This window comes from Hemitrygon akajei, chromosome 6 (assembly GCF_048418815.1).
Source record: "Hemitrygon akajei chromosome 6, sHemAka1.3, whole genome shotgun sequence".
Classification (NCBI taxonomy): domain Eukaryota; kingdom Metazoa; phylum Chordata; class Chondrichthyes; order Myliobatiformes; family Dasyatidae; genus Hemitrygon; species Hemitrygon akajei.
Window position 1 is genome coordinate 25435473 of NC_133129.1, and position 24366 is coordinate 25459838.

Consider the following 24366-nt stretch of genomic DNA (forward strand, 5'->3'; position numbering starts at 1 on the left):
CTGTCTTTCTCAGCATCACCACATCACAAGAAGAACGTCTTAAAGAGTGCAGTAGCACAGTGATTAGCCTAGCACCAGTGACCCAGGTTCAAATGCCTGTAAGGAGTTTGTACATTCTCCCTATGACCATGTGGGTGTTCTTCTGATTCTCCAGTTTCCTCCCACAGTCCAAAGATGTACGGGCTGATAGATTAGTTGGTCACGTGGGTGTAACTGGGTGATGTGGGCTCATTGGGCTGGAAAGCCTGTTACCATGCTCTATCTCTAGATATAGATAGACAGACTGACAGGCACAGATAGATAGACAGATAGACTTAAGCAATATCCGTTTTAACTCTATTCATTTTTTTATTTTCACTGGGTGTTCCTCATCACCACCACCCTCAGGAAATCTAAAGTGCATACCTTAGTGGTGCCTTTGGCTGTGAGCTACTCTTGAGTCAGCGCTGAGTTAATGTGAAAGCACTAGATCATTCTTTCTCACATATGTGCGCAGTTTTCACCTGCCATTGCCCATGGATCATGCAGCCAGCCACAATAGTGTCATTCTGAAAGCTCGGCAATGTTGGCAATACTCCAACTGTCTCATTAACCTGACATCTGAGTTATAAGTGTGTCCCAGCTAGTACAGTTCAATTTAAATTATACTGCAATTTAATACAAGTGCTTTCCACAGCTGAATTAAAGTTAAAAGGGTGCATAAAAAAGATCATCAGCGCAGTGCCACTGCAAGAAACGCAGCTGCCTCAGAACTCCAGGAACTTGGCCCAGTTTTGTCCTCCAGTGCCGTCAAGTATAGAGTTTTGCACCTTCTCCCTATAACCATCTGGATTTCCCCTGGAAATTCAAGTTTCCTCCCACATCCCAAAGACATGCTGGTTGTTAGGCCACTAGAAATTGCTCTTTGTGTAGGTAGGTGACAGGAGAATTGGAAGGTGGTACTGGGCGTGCGAAAGAGGTTCTGTTGCAGAGAAGTAAACAGGGGAATGGAATGGCTCTGTGAAAGTCAAAATGAATTTGATGGGCTGAATGGCCTTAATTTTCTTTGGAGAATGTGTCAAGGGGGTTCACCAGGATTTTCCCATCAATGGATAGTACTGTATTAGCAATAAGGCGAGTTAGAATAAACTTGGATTGTTTTCTCTAGAGTATCAGAGGGTGAGGGGCAAGCAACTTCATAGAAGTATATATAAAATTAAGAAAGGAAAAGACAGGGTGGATAGAGTCTTTTCGCGCAGATGCAAATACTAGAAGGCATAGGTTTAAGGTGAGGGGGCAAAAGTTTGAAGGAGGCTTATGTGGTAAGTTGTTGATTTTAGACAGTAGTGGTACTCAATGCCAGAGGAAGGAATGGAAGCAGATATGATAGCAAAATTGAAAGGGCATTTTGATAGGGATATGAACAGGAAGGGAACTGAGAAATATAGATGACATACAGGCAGATCTGCAGCTTAAATTGGCACAGGCATCATGGCTGAAGGGGTTGATCTGTGTTACACTGCTCTCTCTTATTCAGGATTGAAATGTGAAAACAACATGAAAGTTGTTTCACTGTCCACTGGCCTGAGAATGGATTAATTCTGAACTTTTTAATCATATCACCTACCTATTCATATTTTTATTCAACTAGCTCTCTCAAATAAACCAGAGCAAATGAAAGTAAATATGTAATTGTATCTCACTGATTACAAGAGGGTAGAATTGTACCATGCCATGGAACCACCAAGTGAGAATATGGAGAATGCATTAGGAGCAGAGTCAGAGTCAGGTTTATTATCACTGACGTTTGTCATGAAATAACAACACACACAAAATGCTGATGGAACACAGCAGGCCAGGCAGCATCTATAGGGAGAAGCACTGTCGACGTTTCGGGCCGAGACCCTGGGACTCGGCCCGAAACGACGACAGCGCTTCTCCGTATAGATGCTGCCTGGCCTGCTGTGTTCCACCAGCATTTTGTGTGTTGTTGTTTGTCATGAAATGTTATTTTGTGGCAGTGGAAGGGATAAAAGTTACTATTGTTACAAAGAAGTAAATGAATAGCCTTGAATAGTGAGGTAGTGTTCATGGGTTCATTGTCCATTCAGAAATCTGATGGCTTAGGGGAAGAAGCTTTTCCTGAATCATTGAGTATGGGTCTTCAGGCTCCTGTATCTCCTCCCTGATGGAAGTAATAAGAAGATGGCCAGTCCTAGATGCCGAGGGTCCTTAATGAAAGAAAAATTGAGGACTTTATGGGAGGGAAAGGTAAGTCAAAAGGTTGGGACAACATTATAGGCCGAAGGGTCTGCACTGTTCTATGTTCTTTGATGAAGCCAACAATGAATTACAAATGATGCATTACAAACACATTGCAATCATCTAGAAATGAAATACCTGACTTACAGCTGAAAAAACAGCTCTTTGAACAAACTGGTACAGGCATTATGAGCCAAAGGGCCTGTTTCGGTGCTGCATGCTCCCATAATTTGTTACATATAATTTGGTAATTTTGCAGATGCATAAATCCACCATAAACAATTTTATGAATGGTAATTAAGGGACAACAACAATCTTAGCGAACACTCTGGCCAATGAAATGGTGTTACATCTGCGCAAAGTGTTCCGCTTTCTGATTTCTCTTCCATTTTGTATAATGGAAATTGAATTCAGGCTTCTAGATTCTTAGTCCAGTGTTCTAGGTTACAAGTCTAGTTAAATACAGAACTGCGCAAAAGTCTTAGGCACATATATATAGTGAGGATGCCTAAGACTTCAGCACAGTACTGTATTTGTCAACGTAAAACGGAGAGTGAGTTTGTTAAACTGGCGGGAACAAATGTTGTTAGAAATGGTGAAAGTGGAGCACCTCAGGAGGAGTGTGGGACAGGAGGAAGAGGAGTGCTGGAGGGAGGGAGTTGTCACGTGTGCAGACCCATCAAGCCCTGAGACACCAGGCAAGATCATTTGATTCCAAACAATTGGTTTATTGATCATTACAAAAAGTCTCTCTGTTGCTTCCCACTCCCTTTCCTCTCCCTGCCCCCTTCCCACTCTCAGTACACAATAGAGACCCATATCAAAATCAGGTTTATCATCACTCATATATGTCATGAAATTTGTTTCTTTTTTTTATCATGGCAGCAGTACAATACATAAAATTACTTCAGTACTGTGCAAAAGTTTTAGGTTCCCCAGCTATATAAACTGTATGTGCCCAAGACTTTTTGCACAGTACTGTACCCAAAGTAAATTGTGGTCCAGAATCAATATGATTGTCATTAAAGCAAATGGTTTTTACAACAAGCCAAAAGGTAGAGTAATAATTATCAGAGGGCCATTTTTCAGAGGACTAATCCAATGCAATATGGTTGACTTCTAATATAGCAGCAATCTCACCCACATTCTAAAATAGTTAACTCTAAGTTGATAAAGTTCAAAGTAAATTTATTATCGATGTATATAAATGTCACCATATACATACAACCCTGAGATTCATTTTCTTTGGGTCTGCTCAGTAAATCCAAGAAACAATAGAATGAATGAAAGACCAGACCCAACAGGATGGACAAACAACCGATGTGCAAAGACAACAAACTGTGCAAATACAAAAGACAAAAAAAAGTAATAATAATAAAAGAATAATCAATAAATATTGAGAACCTGAGATAAAGAATCCGTGAAAGTGAGTCCATAGGTTGTGGGAACAGTTCAGTGATGGTGTGAGTGAAGTTGAGTGAAGCTATCCCCACTGATTCAAAAGCCTAAACAAGGGGAAATCTGCAGACGCTGGAAATCCAAGCAACACACACAAAATGCTAAAGGAACTCAGCATGCCAGGCAGCATCTATGGAAAAGAGAACAGTCACCGTTTCGGGCCAAGACAACTGCTGAGTTCCTCCAGCATTTATGTGCGTTGCTTGATTCAAAAGCCTGATGGTTGAGGAGTAATAAATGTTCCTGAACCTGGTGGTGTGGGTCCTGAGGCTCCTGTACCTTCTTCCTGATGGCAGCAGTGAGAAGAGAACATGGCCTGAGTGGTGAAGGTCCACGATGATGGATGGTGTTTTCCTGTAACAGCACTCCTTGTAGATGTGCTCAATGGTGGGGAGAGCTTTACCCCAACCATATCCTCTATTTTCTGTAGGATTTTCCACTTAAGGGCAATGGTATTTCCATACCATGATGCAACTAGTCAATGTACTATCCACCACACATCTATAGAAGCTTATCAAAGGTTTAGATGTCATGCTGAATCTTCGCAAACTTCTAAGGGAGTAGAGGTCCTGTTGTGCTTTCTTCATAGTGGCATTTACGTGCTGGGCCCATCCCAAGATAGATCTTCTGAAATGATAGCACTAAGGAATTTAAAGTTAGTGCAATAGTCTCCGTTAAAATGATGAGTTGGATATACGTAATTCGAACACATTTTATCTTAATTGATGAAACAGAAACGAATAGCACAGGAATAACAATGTCTGTGCCAAACACGATGCCAAATAAAACTTAATCTCTTCTGCCAACACATGATCTATAGCTGTTCATTTCCTACATATTCATGTGTCTACATAAAAGCCCCTTGAATGCTATGATCTTATCTTCTTCCAACCTGCTACTCTGTGTAAAATAAATTTAACCTTTTCCCCCTTTCAACTTTTATACATGTACTCCAGCATTCAGATGTTAAATAAATCTACTCATTTTAGCTTTACATGGACTTATGGTCAGTCACTACTCTGGAATGCTTAGGGTGTGTCAGGAGGAATTCTTTTCACAATGTCCCTCTTTACGAGGTGACTCCTGGCTCAAGGATGACAGATGTCAAAATAACAGTTGATATAACTCTGAATCACAAGGTTATAGCAATGGAGGCAGATGAGAAAGACTTGCCAGATATTTACCGCAATGTATGTGTAATGATTAAGTTACAGTACCAGCAGCCAGATCTCCAGAACATTGATGTGGACATTTGAATTGAAATCTCACCATGGCAGCTTCAGAGTTTAAATTCAAGTAAAAACATGAATCTGGAATTAATCAAAATTCTAAGTCTCAGTAACGGTCACCACAATACAACTGAATTGTTGTAAAAGCTATTAGTTCACCAATGTTCTTTAAGGAAGAAACTCTGACATCCATATCCTAGCTGGTTCAGGTCCAACATTAAGTTTATTGTTGTCATCAGCATAAATACTCAGGGTATAAATGCCATGAAAATTAGCTTTATGCAACAGCACAGTACAGTACAAGATGAGGACAAACATTAGTTAACATAATCTTAACTAACTATAAATTATACATTACTTATATGAGTGCAAGATAACAAAATAAGTGTAAAGATACTAGTGCAAGCTGAGAGAGAGAAATAGTCCATGTTGATCCTTGAAGTGTGGGTCTTAAGGCTTCTGTGCCCCCTGCCTGATCGTATCACCATGCAGAGGGAATGGCCCAAATCGTTGGAAGGGATCCAGATGGGGGTCTCTGAATATGGTTGCTGCCTTCCTGAGATATTGTATCATGTAGTTTGTATGTGACTTTAGACACACCACTATAATTGACCTTTAACAGCCTATTGGAGTTGGACAATAAATTACAACATTATCAGTATATCATATATCTCCAACACGTATCTATTGAACTTACCTGCTTTTATAGTATTGTATGTTTAGTCTCTCATAAGAGGTTAATAACAAAGGGATTTGAAATTAAGACATCAGGTTTAATGGAGGATGCATTAAATAAAAACATTTTTCACTCCAAAGAACAGTGAGGTCTGGAACTCAATACGAAAAAGATGTCCATATCTGAGGCTAGGCAACCTTCAAAGCAATGGAGGGAGAGCTGAAAAGATGAACCACTCTCAAAAACTCAGCGAGCATGAGATAGTAGTTCATTGACCACCTGTCATGCCATGAATTATGATGATACCATGGCACAGAGTGAACACTCTTATTTCTGAGCCAGAAAGTCAAGGAATGAAATCCCACTCTATGTATGTAGAGGGGTCGCAGATGGCTGTAGGAATAATAGGAAGGTAGCAGTAGGTGCTTTTAACGTGCCTATTGCCTGCGACAGACATAGCTCTAAGGCATTAGGTGGGCCAGAATTTGTCCAGGAAAGTTTTCTCAAGCAGTATGTAAATAGACATATGAGAGGAGCAACATTTAACCTCCTCTTAGGAAATAAGGCTGGGCAAGCAGGAGAGTTCTTTGGGACCAGTGACAATTACTCTGCTCAATATCAAATAGTTATGCAAAAAGAAAGAAATGGTCCACAAGTTAAAATCTTAGATTTGGGGCAATCCTAATTTTGATGACATTAGATAATAATTCTCAAAGGCCGATTGGGAGGGGATGTTGGAATGTAAAGATATATCCAGAAAACGAAAGTGAGGTAGGAAGACTTCAGGGCCAAAGGTCCTGTTAGAGTGAAGGGCTGGTTGGCAGGATTAGCAAATGTGCTTGACAAGGGGCATTGTGGCTCTGAGCAGGAAAATGTTCAAGATTCAAGATTGTTTAATGTCACTTCCAGTACACAAGTGTAAAGGAGAACAAAATAATTATTGCTCCATATCTGATGCAGCACAAAATAAACACAATAAGAAAAAGTATTTTTTAATACTGTGTTCTATCAATATAAATACATAAGATAGCTTATATATATATAGACTGATTGTATGTCCATAAAGTGGTGCTAGACACAGGAGTGTCTATGCATAAGGTGACTCTGACAGGAAATGATAAAGTAGTGGTGGCAGGGGAGCTTATTGGGCAGAGGTGTTGATCAGCCTTACTGCTTGGGGAAGGTACCTGTTTCTGAGTCTGGTGATCTTTGAAAGAATGCTGCATAGCCTCCTCCCTGATGGGAGTGGGGCAAACAGTCCATGAGCAGGTGGGTGGGATCCTTCATAAGATTACTGACACCTTTCTGAATATATGTCCTTGATGACGGGTTGGCTGGTTACAGTGAAGTGTTGAGGAGTTTTGACCACCCATTATAGAGCCTTCCTGTCTGCCGCAGTGCAGTTTCCATACCATGCAGTAATGCAGCAGGTTAGGATGCATTTACTGTACATCTGTAGAAGGGCGTAAGAATTGACGTACATAGCCCAGCTCGCTTCAGCATCCTCAGAAATTTCAGGCATTGGTGAGCTTTCTTGATTGTATAGGCAGCTGGGAACAAGCAAATCCCTTGAGGAATAAAGGGATGTAGAAGTATATTTGAGAAAGAAATCAGGAGGGTGAAAAGGGAAATTAAATCTTTTTGGCAGAAAAGTTAAAGAAGAATCCAAAGATATTGTATGTCTGTATTAGATCAAAAGGGTAGGTATAGAGAGAATAAGTTCTCTTAAGTGTGGTTATCTATTTCTGGAAAACTCAGTAAATCCCTTTGCCCTTGAACAAAATCACTACCCCAAATCCATGGCTTGTCCTGCAGTCCTTCTTAAATAAACACGTGACAGGAGTCACACTCTAGTCTTCCATTAACCTGGCCATGACAACTATTTTTGGCAGGGACCAAACAAATTCTCAGCTTCCCACAATGCCCTACAATACAATTGTTCAGCCCCTGAGGATTTATCCATCTTCACATGCCCCAGGACCATCAATACCTCTTTTAGTAATATTGATGTGTGCAATGTTGAATCAGGTTGGCAGATCTGGCAAGACAGAAAACGCAGATAGGTATACAAATCATTTATTGACAAGCAGTAAAAATTCGGCCAAACATTCATGTTCCCCAAGTTACAGACCCTACGTAGCTGAATGTTTAACAAGCATATGTATTCATGGAAGGGGTCACGAGCTTCATCCAGAAGTGCTTTGAGGATGTTATCCCCAAAAAATTGGTTTCGGTCTATCCAAACCTGAAACCCTGGATCAACAGTCCCACGCGTGCTGCACTCACCATGCGAAACAGAGCTTTCGCCACCGGTAACCACCGGGAACTCAAGAAGTGCAGCTATGACCTAAGCAAAGTCATCAAGGCAGCGAAACAACAATACAGGGACAAGATCCAGATGTAACTGTCCTCCAACAACACACACAACTTATGGCAAAGTATGAACACCATCGCTGCCTCTCGATCAGATGAGCTAAACCTTTCTTACGCTTGGTTCGATGTTGCCAACACTAAGCCCCTGAGGAGAGCCGCCAATGCGACCTGCACCTTGATCATCTCTGAGGCTGAAGTATACAGGTGTGTCCAGCGAGTGGGTAACTGCAAGACTGCGGGACCGGCTGGCATCCCAGGGCGAGTACGCAGGATGTGCACGGCACAACAGGCAGGTGTGTTCGCAGACATTTTTAATCTCTCCCTCTCCCAGCGTAGAGTGCCCTCCTGCTTCAAACATCTACCATTGTCCCTGTACCTAAAAAGACCAAGGTAACATGTCTGAACAACTAGCGTCCTGTCACACTCGCCTCAATGATAAGCAAATGCTTTGAGAGGCTGGTCAAGGACAACATCTGCAGCATGCTACCACCCACACTGGACCCCCTACGATTCACCCTCAGATGACGCAATAGCCACAGCTCTACACACCGTCCTTACACATCTGGAGAAGAGGGATGCTTATGTGAGAATGCTGTTCTTGGACTACAGTTCAGCATTCAACACCATAATTCCCTCCAGGTTTGACATGAAGCTCAGAGACCTCAGCCTTCACCCTGCCTTGTGCATCTGGATCCTGGACTATCAGATCACTGGCAGATGGTAAGAGTGGGCTCCCTCACCTCTGCCCCTTCTGACCCTCAACACAGGAGCCCCCCAGGGCTGTGTTGTAAGCCCCCTCCTTTACTCTCTGCATACCCGTGACTGTGTTGCCACCCACAGCTCCAATCTGCTAATTAAATTTGCAGATGATACTACATTGGCCTTATCTCAAATAATAACGAGGCAACCTACAGGTAAGAAGTGGTGTCAAGAAAACAACCTTTCCCTCAATGTCGTATAAACAAAGGAACTGATTGTGGACACAGGAGGAACGGAGACAGGCTAACCCCTATTGATGTCAATGGTTCTGGAGCTGAGAGGGTGAACAGCTTTAAGTTCCTCAGTATACACATCACTGTGTACATACCGGCTGAGTGATGAAAAAAGCACAACAGCACCTCTTTCTCCTCAGATGGTTGAAGAAGTTCAGGATGAGTCCCAAAATCCTAAGGACTTTCTACAGGGGCACAATTGAGAGCATCCTGACTGGCTACATCACTGCCTGGTATGGGAACTGTACCTCCCTATATCGCAGGTCTATGCAGAGAGTGGTGCGGATAGCACATCTGTAGATTTGAACTTCCCACTATTCAGGACGTTTACAGTGATAGGTGTGTAAAAGGGGCCCGAATGATCATTGGGGATCTGAGTCACTCCAACTACAAAGTGTTCCAGCTGCTACCATCCGGAAAATGGTACTGCAGTATTAAAGCCAGGACCAACAGGCTCCAGGACATCTTCCACCAGGCCATCAGACTGATTAATTCATGCTGACACGATTGTATTTCAAGCTATATTGACTGTCCTGTTGTATATCTTACTGTACATACTATTTATTACGAATTGCTATAATTTGTACATTGCTCGATCAGATGGAGACGTAACATAAAGATTTTTACTCCTCATGTATGTGAAGGATGTAAGAAATAAAGTCAATTCAATCCAATTCATTGAACAAACTAAGTATGTGCAGAGCATACCTTCCCAAAGGCCATGTGCCTTGCTTACCTTAAACAAAGGGAGAGCAAGTACCTCCCATACTTGCTTTATATACCCAGGATATTTGAAACTGGACACCAGACAGCTGTCCAATGGGAAAAGCAGCTGCAGTTTCTAAACTAACCAATCACGATTGGAGGGACAGATTGTTCACACAGAAGGTGGTGGATATAGAGAATAAACAGCCTTCTGGTCCTAGACTCTCCCATTATTTGAAACATCCACTCTATCTAGACCTTTCAATACTCATTAGGCTTCAATGAGTTCCTCCTTTATTCTTCTAAACGCCAGTGTTTACAGGCCCAGAGCCATCAAACGCTCATCATACATTGAGGCAGGTTATTATTTACCTGACTCAGTGTACCTATGAGGCAGTTACAATAATAACATTTAAAAGACACTTGAACATTGATGGGCCCAAAGAAGTCAAGTGGCACTGCCTCAGGAAGCCACCTTGGTCAGTATGCACAAGTTGGGCCAAAGGGCCTGTTTCTGAGCTGTGCAGCTCTTTTGTTACACAAGGGATTTGAGCATAAAATCTAAGATGCAAACAGAACATAAGAAATACAGCCCCTTAATCCTGCTCTGGTATTCAATAAAATGTGATCTCAGCATCAATCCCCCTCTCCTATCAGAATCCCATAAATCTTTAAAGATCCACCTTATCCCTTATCTCAGCTTGGCAGTGCTACAGCTCCACAACACAGTTATGCTGCCTTTCACATGAAATGGTGGATCAATTGCACATATAGTCTCTTGGGTGGATTTGGAAGATCCTATGACATTATTTAGGAGGCATTTTCAATTTTCCTGCATCCTTTGCAGTGTTTATCTTTCAACCAGAGTGACTGAAGTAGCTTGTGTTATCACCATTACATTGGGGTTTCTAGGCACTTATAATGGACTAAGGCTACAATGTAACAGATTTGTAATTTAATAAGTCCATCTAATTGGCTGTTCAGTATCTGTGAAATTATATAAAAACATCTTTCTTTACATGCTGAGTAAAATCCCTTCTTCTATATCCCAACTTCGTATTTTTTTTCTGGCTCAGAAGAGTGTTATTAAAGGGAATTTTCATTCTTCCTTTCTGGCTCAGTACTGACAATTCCGTAAGAACTTGCAAGATGTTTGAAGGATGAATTTGGCCAGTGGATTTGTGGCCTCCTAAAACTGACGTACACATACAAAATAATCCCTATTAACTGAACACAATCCAAATCTACAATGCTGTAATCTCCTTTTTGCAGACCTTGGCTTCGGTCTGCCCATGAAAGGAAACAAATGAAGCTAGACTGAAAATGGCACCACATTTATGTGGAAAGAGCCAGATTACAGCGGTCATGTTCAATACATCGTTATAACATTCATCTCCCTTCCCAACCCCCCCCCCCCACACACACAGTAATAGATGGCTTAAATTACTATTTTCAACAAATGATTGTTTTGTTAAAATGTATACAAATATAAGTATGAATCACAAGCAATTATAAGGATAAAGGGTACATTGGCCTTTATTGCAGAGGATCTGAGTATGAGTAATTTACTGCAATTATGTAGAACCCTAGTGAGACAACAGCTGGAGCAAAGGCCACAATGCTTCCACGCCAAGCGAAGGATATACTTGTGACAGAGGGGGTGCAATTTCAGCTTTTATTTATTTATTGCCATACAGCGCATAATAAACCCTTCCAGCCCTTCGAGTCATGCTGCTCAGCAATTCCCTGATTTGATCTGACCCTAATTACGGGACAACTTACAATGACCAATTAACCTGTCAACCAGTATGTCTTTGGATTGTGGGAGCAAACCGAAGCACCCGGAGGAAACCCACATGGTCAAGCAGAGAATGCAGAAATTCCTTACAGGCAATTGCAGGAATTGAACCCGGATCACCTGCATTGTAAAGTGTTGAGCTAATCTCTACACTACCATGCCACCCCTTATTAACTCCCAGAATGACAGACTTGTCCAGTGAGGATAGAGTAAATACTCTATCATTTCTTGATTTTAAGAGAATGGAACAAGATCTCAATGAAATATTAAAATTTTTCTTAGGCTTGACAGGGTGGATACAAAGATGATATTTCTAGCTGAGATGCCTAGGACTAGAGGTTACAGTTCTGAAATAAGGAATATTTCCACGTAGTTTTTCACTGATCCACTGTATTTCTCTGTTCTACTGTGAATGCCTGGAAGAAAATAAATCTCAGCACACAATGACAAATGTGTACTTTGATAATAAATTTGCTTTGAACTTTGAAATCAGCCATTCAGAACCAAGAGGAGAAGTTTCTTCGCCTAGAGTCATACTGTAGCTAAGGTGGCTCTGGAGGTTCAGCAATCAGTCCTGTCAGGACACAGAGATTTTTGGATATTAAAATAATTGCAGTACATAGGGATAGTGCAGGAAAGTAGGATCAAGATAAAATATTAGCCATGAATTTTTTTGAAAATGCAATAAGCAGAAGAGAGCTGAATGGTCTATTGGCCTAATCCTATAGGATCTGTCCAACCCCCTTCCCTAATCTCCCATAATTTTATAGTCCTCTGAAATCTCTGGCTGTTTGCTTGTTCATCCAGAAGTCCTACCTCCTCTGGTGTCCTTGTCCTTGGCTGCAGCGGCATCAAGTTCTGAAATTCCCTCATGAAGACATCTCATTTGTTTGGTCTGGTGCATCAGTAGAATCTGCCAACCTTTCCCAAGTAGGTTTGCTGTTACAAAAGCACAGCTGATACAAGTGGTTTTGCAAGAGAATTGTGTTGGTGTTTTATTTCAAACAAATCATTAATATGCAGTATATAACAATCAACACGGATGCAGTTTGAATTCCTGAGGCACACTACTGGTCACAGGCCGTCAATCAGAAAAACAATCCTCTATTACCATTAAAACACAAAATGCTGGCAGAACTCAGCAGGCCAGACAGCATCTATGGGAGGAGGTAGTGACGACGTTTCGGGCTGAAACCCTTCATCAGGGTTGAACATCGTCACTACCCTCCTGATGAAATGGTTGACATTTTTGGTTGAAACACTGATTAGCACTGAGAGTGGAGGAGCAAGATGACAATGATTTCCACAGATTCACCAACCTCAGGCTAAAGACATTGTTACTTATCTTTTTCTAAAGCATATCCTTCTATTCTGAGGCTAGGCCTTCTGGTCCAAAATTCACCCACTTACTGACCAACATCTTATAAAGCCTCAGCATTACTTTCTTGCTTGTATATTCTAGTCCTCTCAAAATAGGTGCTAACATTGTCTTTGCCTTCTCGCTACTGACTCAACCAGTGCTGGATTATTTTTAGTAAAGGAGGTGAAAATGTAGGCCATTAAAAAGGGAGGTGGTGAATGACAGTTGGAGCAATGTTGTAGGTGGGGTGGGTCAATGGGAGCCTGCGTGTGAAGCTGGTGTATGGAGGAAGAGAAATGGACAACGACGGGTGAAGGAGAAACCATGGGGTGGAGGTGGGAGGGTGGGTAGTTATGGGGACAAAAACAGGAGGACCAAAGGATCAGGTGTGGGGGGGGGGGCAGGTTTTTTGTACCTAAAATTGGTAAACTCAATATTAACGTCACTGGGTTGTTGAATATAAGGAGCGCTTCTCCAGTTTGCAGTGAGCTTCTTCCTGGCCAAGGGTGGACAGGTCAATGTGGGAACAGGGAGGGGCTTTGAAACGGTCAGTAACTGGGAGCTCAGAATGGCATTGTGGACTGAGTGTAAAGACATTCTGCAGTCACCAAATCTATGCTTGGTCTTGCCAGTGTAGAGGAGGCAACATCAGGAGCACCAAATGCAATAGAAAAAGTTGGAGGAGAAGCATGTAAACCCTTGCCTCTCCTGGAAGAACTATTTAGATCCCTGGGTGGTGGTGAAGGAGCAGATGTAAGGACAAGTGTGGAAAGGTGAAAAGGCCAGGGGTAAGGGAGAGATGTGTTGTAGCCACCCTTACATAAGCTCCCATTATGTTACTAAATTCAACAAGCTTTCACTCCTACGAATGGCTGATCCAATTTCCTGTTTCTCTACACTTGAGGTAACTGTTCTTTTTTATTACCTATGTGCTTTCGATGTCACTCATTACAATACTATGAAGCTATGATTATCATATTGAGTGATCTTTGTGTATTTTCATACCCAAGTCGATTTTGTCCATAAGATCTGTAAATACACCTTCTGATTATTTGGGAACACCTTTTAACCAGAAACTTCTTCCTAATATTTTAATCCATCCAAGTATTTATTCATAACATGTATATATTTTTTAGTTTTACATGGAGGTACAGCACAGTAACAGGCCCTTTAGGCCCAATAAGCCTGTGTCACCCCATTATATCCATGTGAGGAAGCAATGTTCTAACCCGTACGTCTTTGAATGTGGGAGGAAACCAGAGCACCCGAAGGAAACCCACATAGTCACAGGGAGAGGTGCAAACTCCTTATAGAAAGTGGTAAGAATTGTACCCAGGTTGCTGGCACTGTGAAACGTTACACTAACCACTACACTACCGTGCCGTCCTGACAAGGGATTGTAATGGTGTGAAGCTGCTTATTACTGTAACTCTGTATTACAATGCCCTTGACAGATCACCTTTCTCTGTCTTTTAATATTCCTTAGGATAAAACGCTTTATCACCCAGTGACCAATAGCTGCATGGACTGCAGCCTAGCCGACAAGAAGATTTTTATGAGCCGATGTAACCCCACAGTGCACACTCAGCAGTGGATTTTTCAACACGTCAATTTAACTGTTCTGGACAACTTCAACAGTAACTCCAGCTCCTAGGGATATCTTTGCCGAAGCAGAGGTTGTGCACATTTGGCGAGTCAGTCCTTTGGCTGGAACTGACAGCATCCAGATCGATTCGTTCAGGTGTCGAGTTTCGTAGGTACAGGGGTAGGGATGTGGGGAGGGCTAGGTGTGTGTGTGTGTGTGTACGTGTGCGTGTGCGTGTGTCTGTGTATGTGTGAGTGAGCGCAGGATGGGTTGGCGGGCTCATTTCTCAGGATCGGTGGTAGCCGTAGCCAAAACCAAGAATGCAACTGACGCACTTTGGATGGAAAGGGAAAAAAAAGAACCTCACCAGCTGTCAAGAGAATGTGGAAAGGCTCGCGAGGGCTCAGGAATGCCTTGCTGGTCAAGAGCGGACAGATTTTACCTGACTTAACGGAAAAGAGCTGGAAATTTTGAAGATTCTCAGGTCAATCCTGCTCCGATGTATCTTTAAGTGGATGCTGATAGCACTTTTTGTTTTAGGGCAGGACACAGCTCGGCTGATCAGCAAACGGAGTGCATGGCTGATACCAAGTCGAACCTGTTCACTAGACCCTAATGACGAGCTGGCCAGTATCCAACAATTATACTGAGTTTTTTTTTTAAACCCTATTTGGGCTTTGTGAACAACTGTCTTTTCATTTTTTTGTATGTATTAAATTCAAGAACAAATTTTGTGAGTCATTTATTGGCAAACTTTGGGCGATGGGAATTCTAGGAATTGTCTAATGCACATCATTTGCCACATAGCACAAAAAAATTGTTTGCCTTTCAGAGGACTGAAATATTTACTAGGTTTCTGAGAAACAACATTTTGCACTATTTTGTTCTGAGATTTTATTAAAATGGAATATTGTGATATATATACCTGGCATAGCAATTCCCAGCGATCGCTGCACATTATTTCTCAATAAATTTTCATAAATCATTTAGTTTCAATCCTGCCACTCACATGGCCCAGCCACTTTATACATGCTCAGCCACTTCAAGATGTAAAACAGAAAGGAAATGTTGAATAAGATTCATATTCTGAGACAATGGATTAGAAGCCCATTGCATGAGAGGTGGAGGAAGCAGGTTGAGGTTGAGGGTAGGCGAGGCCACTTCTATATTCTTCACTCCACCTCTAGGTCTGTTTAGGCTAGTGCTGTGACTTAACAGTGTGTATGCATTGGCACCATCACCTTACCAGCAATGCAGGCACACATCATGACCCAGACGGGTATATTAGAAGCGGAGGTTGAGAGGTTCCTAAGTACTAAGGGTGTCAAAGGTTATGGGGAGAAGGCAGGAGAATATGGTTGAGAGGGAAAATAAATCAGCCATGATCGAATAGCAGAGCAGACTCGATGGGCAAAATGGCCTAATTCATGTTTTATGATCTTATGATTCTACTGTCTGGAGGAGATGTGGATTTTTCTTCAAAAGCTTTATACAGCATACACTAATTCATTTTTTAAATCTTAGAACTGTTGTGATTCAGAAAGAAGCTATTCTAGCCCATCATATCTAAGCCACTTCTTACCCATTAGTCCCATTCTCTGTTGCCCTTTCAAACGCCTATGTAATCCATTTCTGATCTATAAACACAAGAGGCTCTGGAAATGCTGGAAATCTTGAGCAACATACGCAATATGCTGGAGGAACTCAGCAAGTCAGGCAGCATCTATGTTCAAGAATAAGCAGTAGACATATCAGGTTGGGTTGTGATGAAGGGCTTTAGTCCAAAATGTCGACTGTTTATTCCCCTCCTTTGATGCTGCCGAACTTGCTGAGCTCCTCCAGCATTTTGCGTCTCTCTTTTGATTCATTCTCTTTCCACCACTCCAGATCACGACTGCTCTGAATAAGAACATTTTTTTCCATTACATTTGCCTTTCAACTTATTTTTTTTTAAATTGAGGAGGTACCTGGTAGGATGAATGAGGGAGCAGCACCAGGGTGTGCTGTATTTGAATTTTCAAGAGGCCTTTGATAAAATCTTACATAAAGAGATTACCATGCAAAATTAAAGCACAGCTCTTTTGGGAGCAGTATACTGGCAGAGACTGAAAACTGGTTGACAGACTAGAGAGATCAAAGAAGAAGAATAAATACATTGTTCTCAGTGTAAGGTGATGATGACTGGAGCACTAAAGGGATTAGTACTTGAGCCTCAGCTATTCAAAATATCAATCAATGATTTGGACAAGGGAACCAAACGTAATGATTTTTAAATAAAAATCAGAGAACTGGAGATGATTTAGGCTGCAGATGCTGAAAACTGGAGAAACAAACAATCTGCGGAGAATCAGTCAGTCAAGCAGGAGCTGTTTCCTCCCACAGATACTGTGTGACTCGCTAAATTCCTCCAGCAGATTGCTTGTAACCTCCACAGCTCCTTAAACCAGGTAATTCCAGAGTTACTCTATCTGCATATCTCAGTTTTAAAGGACTGGCTCAGTCATTAAATGACTGGCTCAATATATTTTAGCTATATGCCCTTGTTTGTAATTCTCCCACCAGTGTAAACATCCTGACATCTCTCTTGTCATATCCACTTCATTGTTCTGAACTTTAAAGAATACGCACTCTGGAGGGATTATAACTCGCCCTGCTCAAATTTAAGCACCAAGGTGGGCTGAATTCTCAACAAATTACTAAAAACAATAACATTGTGAAAACAAAGATCACATGGTTGAGAACAACTGTGTGAAACAATTACAAACCGCTTAAGGTCTATCACATGATGGTCATTTTGAGGAAGGTAATTCAATTAAAATGGACTTTGAAATAGAAATGGACTGGAATAGAATTATCCAGGATAACTATTACTCATTGTGATTCAATGACCTCTCTTTCGCAAATTTGAGTGCTGTGGATTAAGCTTGGCTTTGATCCCTACTGCGAGGGGCTTACTCACGAAGAAAATCTGCTTAGTCAAGGTATCATGTGATCTTCAGCATCCGAGGAAATGTAACTGATCCACAAGCAAAGACCTTTAGGGAAAGTAAGATGTGGGAAGGGAGAATATTCAGAGAATGAGAAACAGTTATATGTGCAATTTACATCCCTATGTATGGTTTTCTTTAGTTTCATCATTGCAAGGAAGCTAAGCATAGGTCATGAAGTTTCTGTGATTCTACACACTAGAAAATCAAAAATAAATTGACATCATACCTGTCAGCAGCATTCAAAATGTAACAATAGGCTCATTTAAAATAATTCAGAGGAAGGAATGTTATAGAATTGCAGATTCAAAGAATCATACAGCAAGGAATAGGCCCTTCAGCCTGAAGAGTCCACATTGACCATTAAGTGTCATTTACACTAGACCTAGATTTATTCCACATTATTCCTATTTTAATACAGTTGAGCACAATACAGGCCCTTCAGCCTGTGATGTTGTGCTCACCAATATAAACCTATTCCATGATCAATCAAACCCTTCCCTCCTACACAGCCCAAAATCCTTCACATTTCATACAGCCCTGTGCCTATCTCTTACATGTTTGGCATGGCATCGTGGGCCAAAGGGCCTGTATCATGCTGTAGGCTTTCTATGCTTCTACGTCCTGATTGTATCAGCTTTTCCCACCAGCTGCCACTCTCTGTGTAAAAAAAACTACCTCTTGACACATCCCCTAAACTTTCCCCACTATCTTAAACAGATTGCTGCCCTGTGTTAAAAGGTACTAGTTGCCAATACTATCCATGCCTCTTATAATCTTATGCACCTCCATCGAAAAGCCTTTCATCCTTCATTGCTTGAAAGAGAAAAGCCCTGGCTCACTCAGTCTTTCTCTCTTCCTCCCTTCTGGGGCATTGGTGAACCAGATGAGTTTTCATGATAGTTTTTTTCAAGCAAGGCTTTATAAAGCACTGGAAAGGACTCTCGTGGAGTATAGTGAGCAGTTTTGGGCCATTTATCTAAGAAAGGACGTGCTGACATTGGAAAAGTTTCAAAGGAGATTTATGAAAATGATTCTGGGATTGAAAGGCTTGTCAATGTTTAATGAGCAATGTTTAATGGCTCTGGGCCTCTACACACTGGAATTCAGAAGAATGAAGGGTGACCTCAATGAAACCTATGGAATGGTGAAAGGCCTCGATATAGTGGATGTGGAGAGGATGTTTCCAGTCGTGGGGGAGTTTAAAATCAGAGGACATAGCCTCAGAATAGGGGGACATCCTTTTGAAATGGAGGTGAGGGGTAATTGTTTTAACCAGAAAGTGGTGACTCTATGAAATTTGTTGCCACTGGCAGCTCTGGAGGCCAAGTCATTGGGTATACTTAAAGCAGAGGTGCTAGATTCTAGATTAGTCAGGGCATGAAGGGATACAGGGGCAGGAGATTAGGAGATTGGGGTTGAGAGGGAAATTGGATCAGCTGTGATGAAATGTCAGAGCAGACTTGATGGGCCAAATGGCCTAGTTCTGCTCGGATAACTTATGGTCTTATTACTGAAGCAAGTTTCAGTTTGATTCTAGATATAGATTCATTAACAGATTACAACCCCATAGCCGCCATGGTGATAAATTGAACACGGACCTATGAATTATCAGGCCAGTGCTAGTCCAGTATACATTCTCACCACATTCTTCAAAACACTCTAAGAATTTATCACACATTAAGGTCAATCTACAGTGGGCCTAACAATCTACAATTAGCCTAGCAACCTTGATGCCTTTGTAATGTGGGAGAAAACTAGAGCATCTGGGCAGGGAGAGACAGAAACGTTCGCAGGGAGAATGTGAAAACTTCACACAGACAGCATTGAAAATCACTGCTGAACTCGGTCACTGGAACAGTGATGGAGCATCTTTATTAGGTGTGCCTTTGGCAGCGAGTCTATTCTGAGATTTAGAGATAATGAAGCCAAATAAATTGGTTGGTTTGAATTCTTATTGGCTGTTGCTGCTTCACATTGTGATACCTCTCTAGAATGAAAGCACCTCCCACATCAGAATCAGAATTAGACTTTAATCGCCAAGTACCTATGCACATACAAGGAATTTACTTCCGGCAGATGTTGTCTCTCTGCTCATAACAATAATGATGATAAATATAAATGAAAATATAGATTATACATACAGGTAGTGCAATCCAAGTAATAGTTAGCCGACAGTTAACTGTTCAGCAAAGTGACCGCAGTACTCTTACATCAGTTCCTTGTCTTTACATAATGCTGGAAGTATTACAGACAGGAAAAACCATATTACATCTGAGGTTTTCATGAGAAAATAATAAATTTTAAACACACGGAAGTCACCATAGGCCTTTGTTCTCTGTTTTTCATAACTATAATACATAATGTTCATACTATTAATAAATAATTTGCATAACAGTGCTTGAGCAACCACATGAGATTGTTTCACTCTTTAATTTCCTGTGCTAAACAGGATCTAATGCCAAAGGACCTTACTGAAGGCCCACGTAGACACCAGACACCAGGATGCATTGCTCTGTCAAGGGTGACTTTGTAAAAATCTTAAAAATTACGAAGTGTCTCATAGCATAGATATAGAAAATATGTTTTCACTTCTGCAGAAGTATAAATTGACAGGGTTGAGGGGTTCAAAGTGGGCAGTGTATGAACAGGACAAAGCACACAAGATCCTGGAGGAACTCAGTGGGTCAGGCAGCATCTATGGAATTAAATGAACAATTAACATTTTGGACTGAGATCCTTCATCAGCGCTCAGGTCCTCCAGCATTTTGTGCATGTTGCTCCACATTTCCAGCATATACAGTGCTTCTTGTGTCTACACATGAATAGGAAAGTTGTCTGAAAATCCAACAAGAAATTCAGGCTAATCAGACTGTGGTTGAAATATTGGACAAGCACATGTTGCAGCTGAGGCAAACTGCATGAATTTAAGGTACAGATTAACATCTAAAGGATAAAGGGTAGAAGGTAGACAGATATTTAGATAAAGCAGAGTAGGAGGCTTATGTGTGAAGTCAATGCCTGTAACAATTAGCTTGAGCAACTTCCCCGTTCCACAATATTTCTTTATCAATGACACACCCCAGGCATCCCTACAATATTTCCAAACTAAAATAATATTTGCTCCCTTTTGTGGCTTGCAGATCATAACAAATGCAGATATGCTTTCTATTGGAAACCAGGTCTAGTATCTGACGATTTTACCTTGGTAGTGAAAATGAAATTAAGCTGTAACCTCTACGTATACTTTTTCATTTTCTCTTTGCTGTCAGCTGTAGCCTTAAGAGTCACCAGTGAGAAAGAGGGCAATGAGAAGAGCTCCATATTCATTAAACTCTCCTCCAAATGAGTAACTGGGACTAAAAAGAGTTCTCCCTAAAAAAAAGTATTGTTCTTATTACAACTACCAATACGAATTTCATTAGGGTCATAGAACTATAGAAAACAGAAAAAGGCCGTTCAGGTCCATATGCCTACCTGATCTAGTCCCCTTTGTCTGTATTTAGCTCATCTCCTTTGAAATCTTTCCCACCTATCTACCTGATACCTGTTCAAATTTATTTTAAACATTGTAAGAGAGCACATCTACAAGGAGCGCTGCCAGAAGAAAGCAGCACCCATCATAAAGAGGACACCCACCATCCAGGCCATGCTCTCCTCTTGCTGCTGCCATTGGGAAGAAGGCACAGAAGCTTTAGGTCCCACATCACCAGGTTCAAGAACAATTATTCCCACTGAACCAGCGTGGATAATTTCACTCACCTCAACTCTGAACTGATTCCACAACATATGGTCTCACTTTGAAGGACTCTACAATTAATGTTCTCAGTATTATTTTTTACTTAATTTTTTATTTGCAGTTTGCCTTCTTTTGCAAATTGGTTGTTTGTCAGTCTTTGTGTGTAGTTTTTCATTGATTCTATTGTATTTCTCTGCTCCGCTGTGAATGCCTCCAAGAAAATAAATCTCAAAGTAGTATATGGTGGCATATGTACTTTGATAATAAATTTTCTTTGAACTTTTTGAAGTGTACCCACTTCTGCTACTTCCTCTGGCTGCTCGGTCCTTATACCTACCACCTCCGTGTGAGATATCTATATCTCAGGTTCCTTTTGATTCATTCCCCTCTCACTTTAACCTTTGCCCTTTTTTGGACTTCCCTACAATGAGAAAAAAGAGCAACTATCTATTCTATATTCCACCTTTGCTCAGGGGAAAACAGTCCTATCATTTAATTCAATCTGTCCAGCCTAGTTGAGTACTAATATCATGTGTGTAAGTAATTGTAGACACTGGGGCAATGTAAACTCCCAGCAAAACCACAGGCACATAGCATTAGAGAAGCAGCATTCACCAGGGGAAAAAAAACATAATTTAAACATAAATTATACATATTTTTAACAAAAAAAACTAAAACTAAAAAATACAAAGTTCCAGCAATGTCCCAGCAGTACCGCCTCTAGCTGAAGCCACACCATTCTTGTAGCCTAATGCACACACAAAATGCTGGAGGGATTCAGCCAGTTAGGCAGCATCTATGGAAAGGAATATAGAGTCAATGATTCAGGCCAAGACCCCACATCAGGACTTCTCTTATAGCTTGGTGATCAGAACAGCACACAATACTCCAGGTGTGGTCTCAGCAACCTCTAGTCCAGCTCTAACATGATGTTCCAACTCTTGCATTCAATGCTTCCAACCCTTTTCCATCTATGGAACTTATTGCAATGTAAAGCAGTCAGGGAAGATCTTCCAGTTATAATTTTCACTGCATATACTTCACTTCACTGACACTCTTGAATGTCCGGTATACTGCTGATGTCTTCCACTGTGAAGACTGATGCTAAATATGCATTCAGTTCCTCTGTCATCTTTGCATCTCTCATTACAGTATCTCCAGTGTCATTTTCTATTGGTCCTATATCTACTCTCAATTCTCTTTTACCCTTTATATACCTAAAAAAAGCTCTTAGTATCTTCTTTGATATTAGTCACCAGCTTCCTTTCATAATTCATCTTTTCCTTCCTAATGACCTTCTTAGTTTCCTTCTGCAAGTTTTTAAAAGCTTCTCAATCCTCTATCTTCCCACTAGCTTTGGCTGCCTTGTATGCCCTCTCTTTTGCTTTTACTTTGGCTCTGACTTCACTTGTCAGCTACGGTAGTGTCCTACTTCCATTAGAAAATTTCTTCTTATTTGGAATATATCTGTCTTGCACTTCCCTCATTTTTCACAGGAACTCCAGCCATTGCTGCTCTGCTGTCCTTCCCGCTAGTGTCCCTTTCCAATCAACTTTGACCAGTTCCCCTTTCATGCCTTTGTAATTTCCTTTATTCCACTGAAATACTGACACATTGGAATTTAGTTTCTCCTTCTCAAATTTCCAAGTGAACTCGATCATTTTGTGATCACTGTTCCCTAAGGGTTCCTTACCAATCTCTACCAATCTGACAGAACATCCTGCCTGTTCCCCTCGCTATGGAATCCCCAATGACTACTGCATTCCTCATCTTCTCTCCCTTCTGCACCATGGAACCAGGCTCAGTGCCAGAGACCCAATCACCGTAGTCATCCTCTGTCAGGTCACCCCCTCAACAGCATCCAAAGAGTTAACGATTACTGAGGGGGATGGCCACAGGGGTGCTCTCTACTATCTGAGCTCTTCCCTCCCTTCCCTGACAGTCACCCTCTTGTCTAACTCCTGCAGCCTCGGGGTGACGAACTCCCTGTAGCTCCTCTCTATCTCCTGCTCACTTTCCCTAATAAGCTGCAGGTTGTCAAGCCGCAGCTCCAGATCCCTAACACGGTCTCTCAGGAAGCTGCATCTCACAGTATAACATAGTATTTGCTGCACTTTTTGATTCTGCATTCCTAATGCACTGATACTCACCCTGCTGGCTGCAATCCATCAATCTATGACTATTCATCAGAAGGTCCCAGGTATTGGGATATAGAACAGAACAGCGCAGGCCAGGCGATTTGGTCCATGTTGTTGCCCTGATCTAATTAATCCAATGGTTCTTAATTAATCTAATCCTTCTTCCCACATTTTGACCATATCACTCCCTTCTCTGCATATTCATGTGTTTATCTAAGAGGCTCTTAAACACTCCTATACCACTACCTCAGGCAGTGCATTCCAGGTTCGCACCACTCAGTGTAACAAAACTTGACTCACATACATCTCCTCTTAACTTTCCCCTTGAAGACCATGGAGCGGCTGATAATACAGAATCTGAGGCCACAAACCAGGCACGCCCAGGATCCTCTTCAGTTTGCGTATAAGGAGAAGGTGGGAGTGGAGGATGCTATCACGTATTTGCTGCACAAATCACTCTCTCACCTAGAGGGGGTCAGTTGTGCTGTGAGGATTACATTCCTTGACTTCTCTAGTGCCTTTAACACCATCCAGCCCAAGATCTTAAGGCACAAACTAACGGAGATGGGAGTAGACTCTCACATGGTGGATTGGATAGTGGACTACTTGACAGATAGACCTCAGTATGTGCGGTTGGGAGACTGTAGGTCTGACACGGTGGTCAGCAGCACAGGGGCGCCGCAGGGAACCGTACTCTCTCCGGTCCTGTTCACCCTGTACACATCAGACTTCCAATATAACTCGGAGTCCTGCCATGTGCAGAAGTTCGCTGATAACACGGCCATAGTGGGGTGTGTCAGGAATGGACAGGAGGAGGAGTATAGGAAACTGATACAGGACTTTGTGATATGGTGCAACTCAAACTACCTGCGTCTCAATATCACCAAGACCAAGGAGATGGTGGTGGACTTTAGGAGATCTAGGCCTCATATGGAGCCAGTGATCATTAATGGAGAATGTGTGGAGCAGGTTAAGACCTACAAGTATCTGGGAGTACAGTTAGACGAGAAGCTAGACTGGACTGCCAACACAGATGCCTTGTGCAGGAAGGCACAGAGTCGACTGTACTTCCTAAGAAGGTTGGC

General features: G+C 41.7%; 1 protein-coding gene across 4 annotated transcripts in view; it reads left to right on the forward strand.

The window, feature by feature from the left end:
- galntl6 (polypeptide N-acetylgalactosaminyltransferase like 6) overlaps nucleotides 1-15096 on the forward strand; it is a 1226984-nt gene extending 1211888 nt beyond the window's left edge. For all 4 annotated transcript variants that reach the window (XM_073047999.1, XM_073047997.1, XM_073047996.1 and 1 more), the window contains exon 13: nucleotides 14319-15096. In XM_073047999.1, the coding sequence (XP_072904100.1) occupies nucleotides 14319-14486 (168 nt within the window). In that variant the 3' untranslated portion in view covers nucleotides 14487-15096. The remainder of the gene's footprint in view (nucleotides 1-14318) is intronic.
- The last annotated feature ends 9270 nt before the right edge of the window (nucleotides 15097-24366 follow it).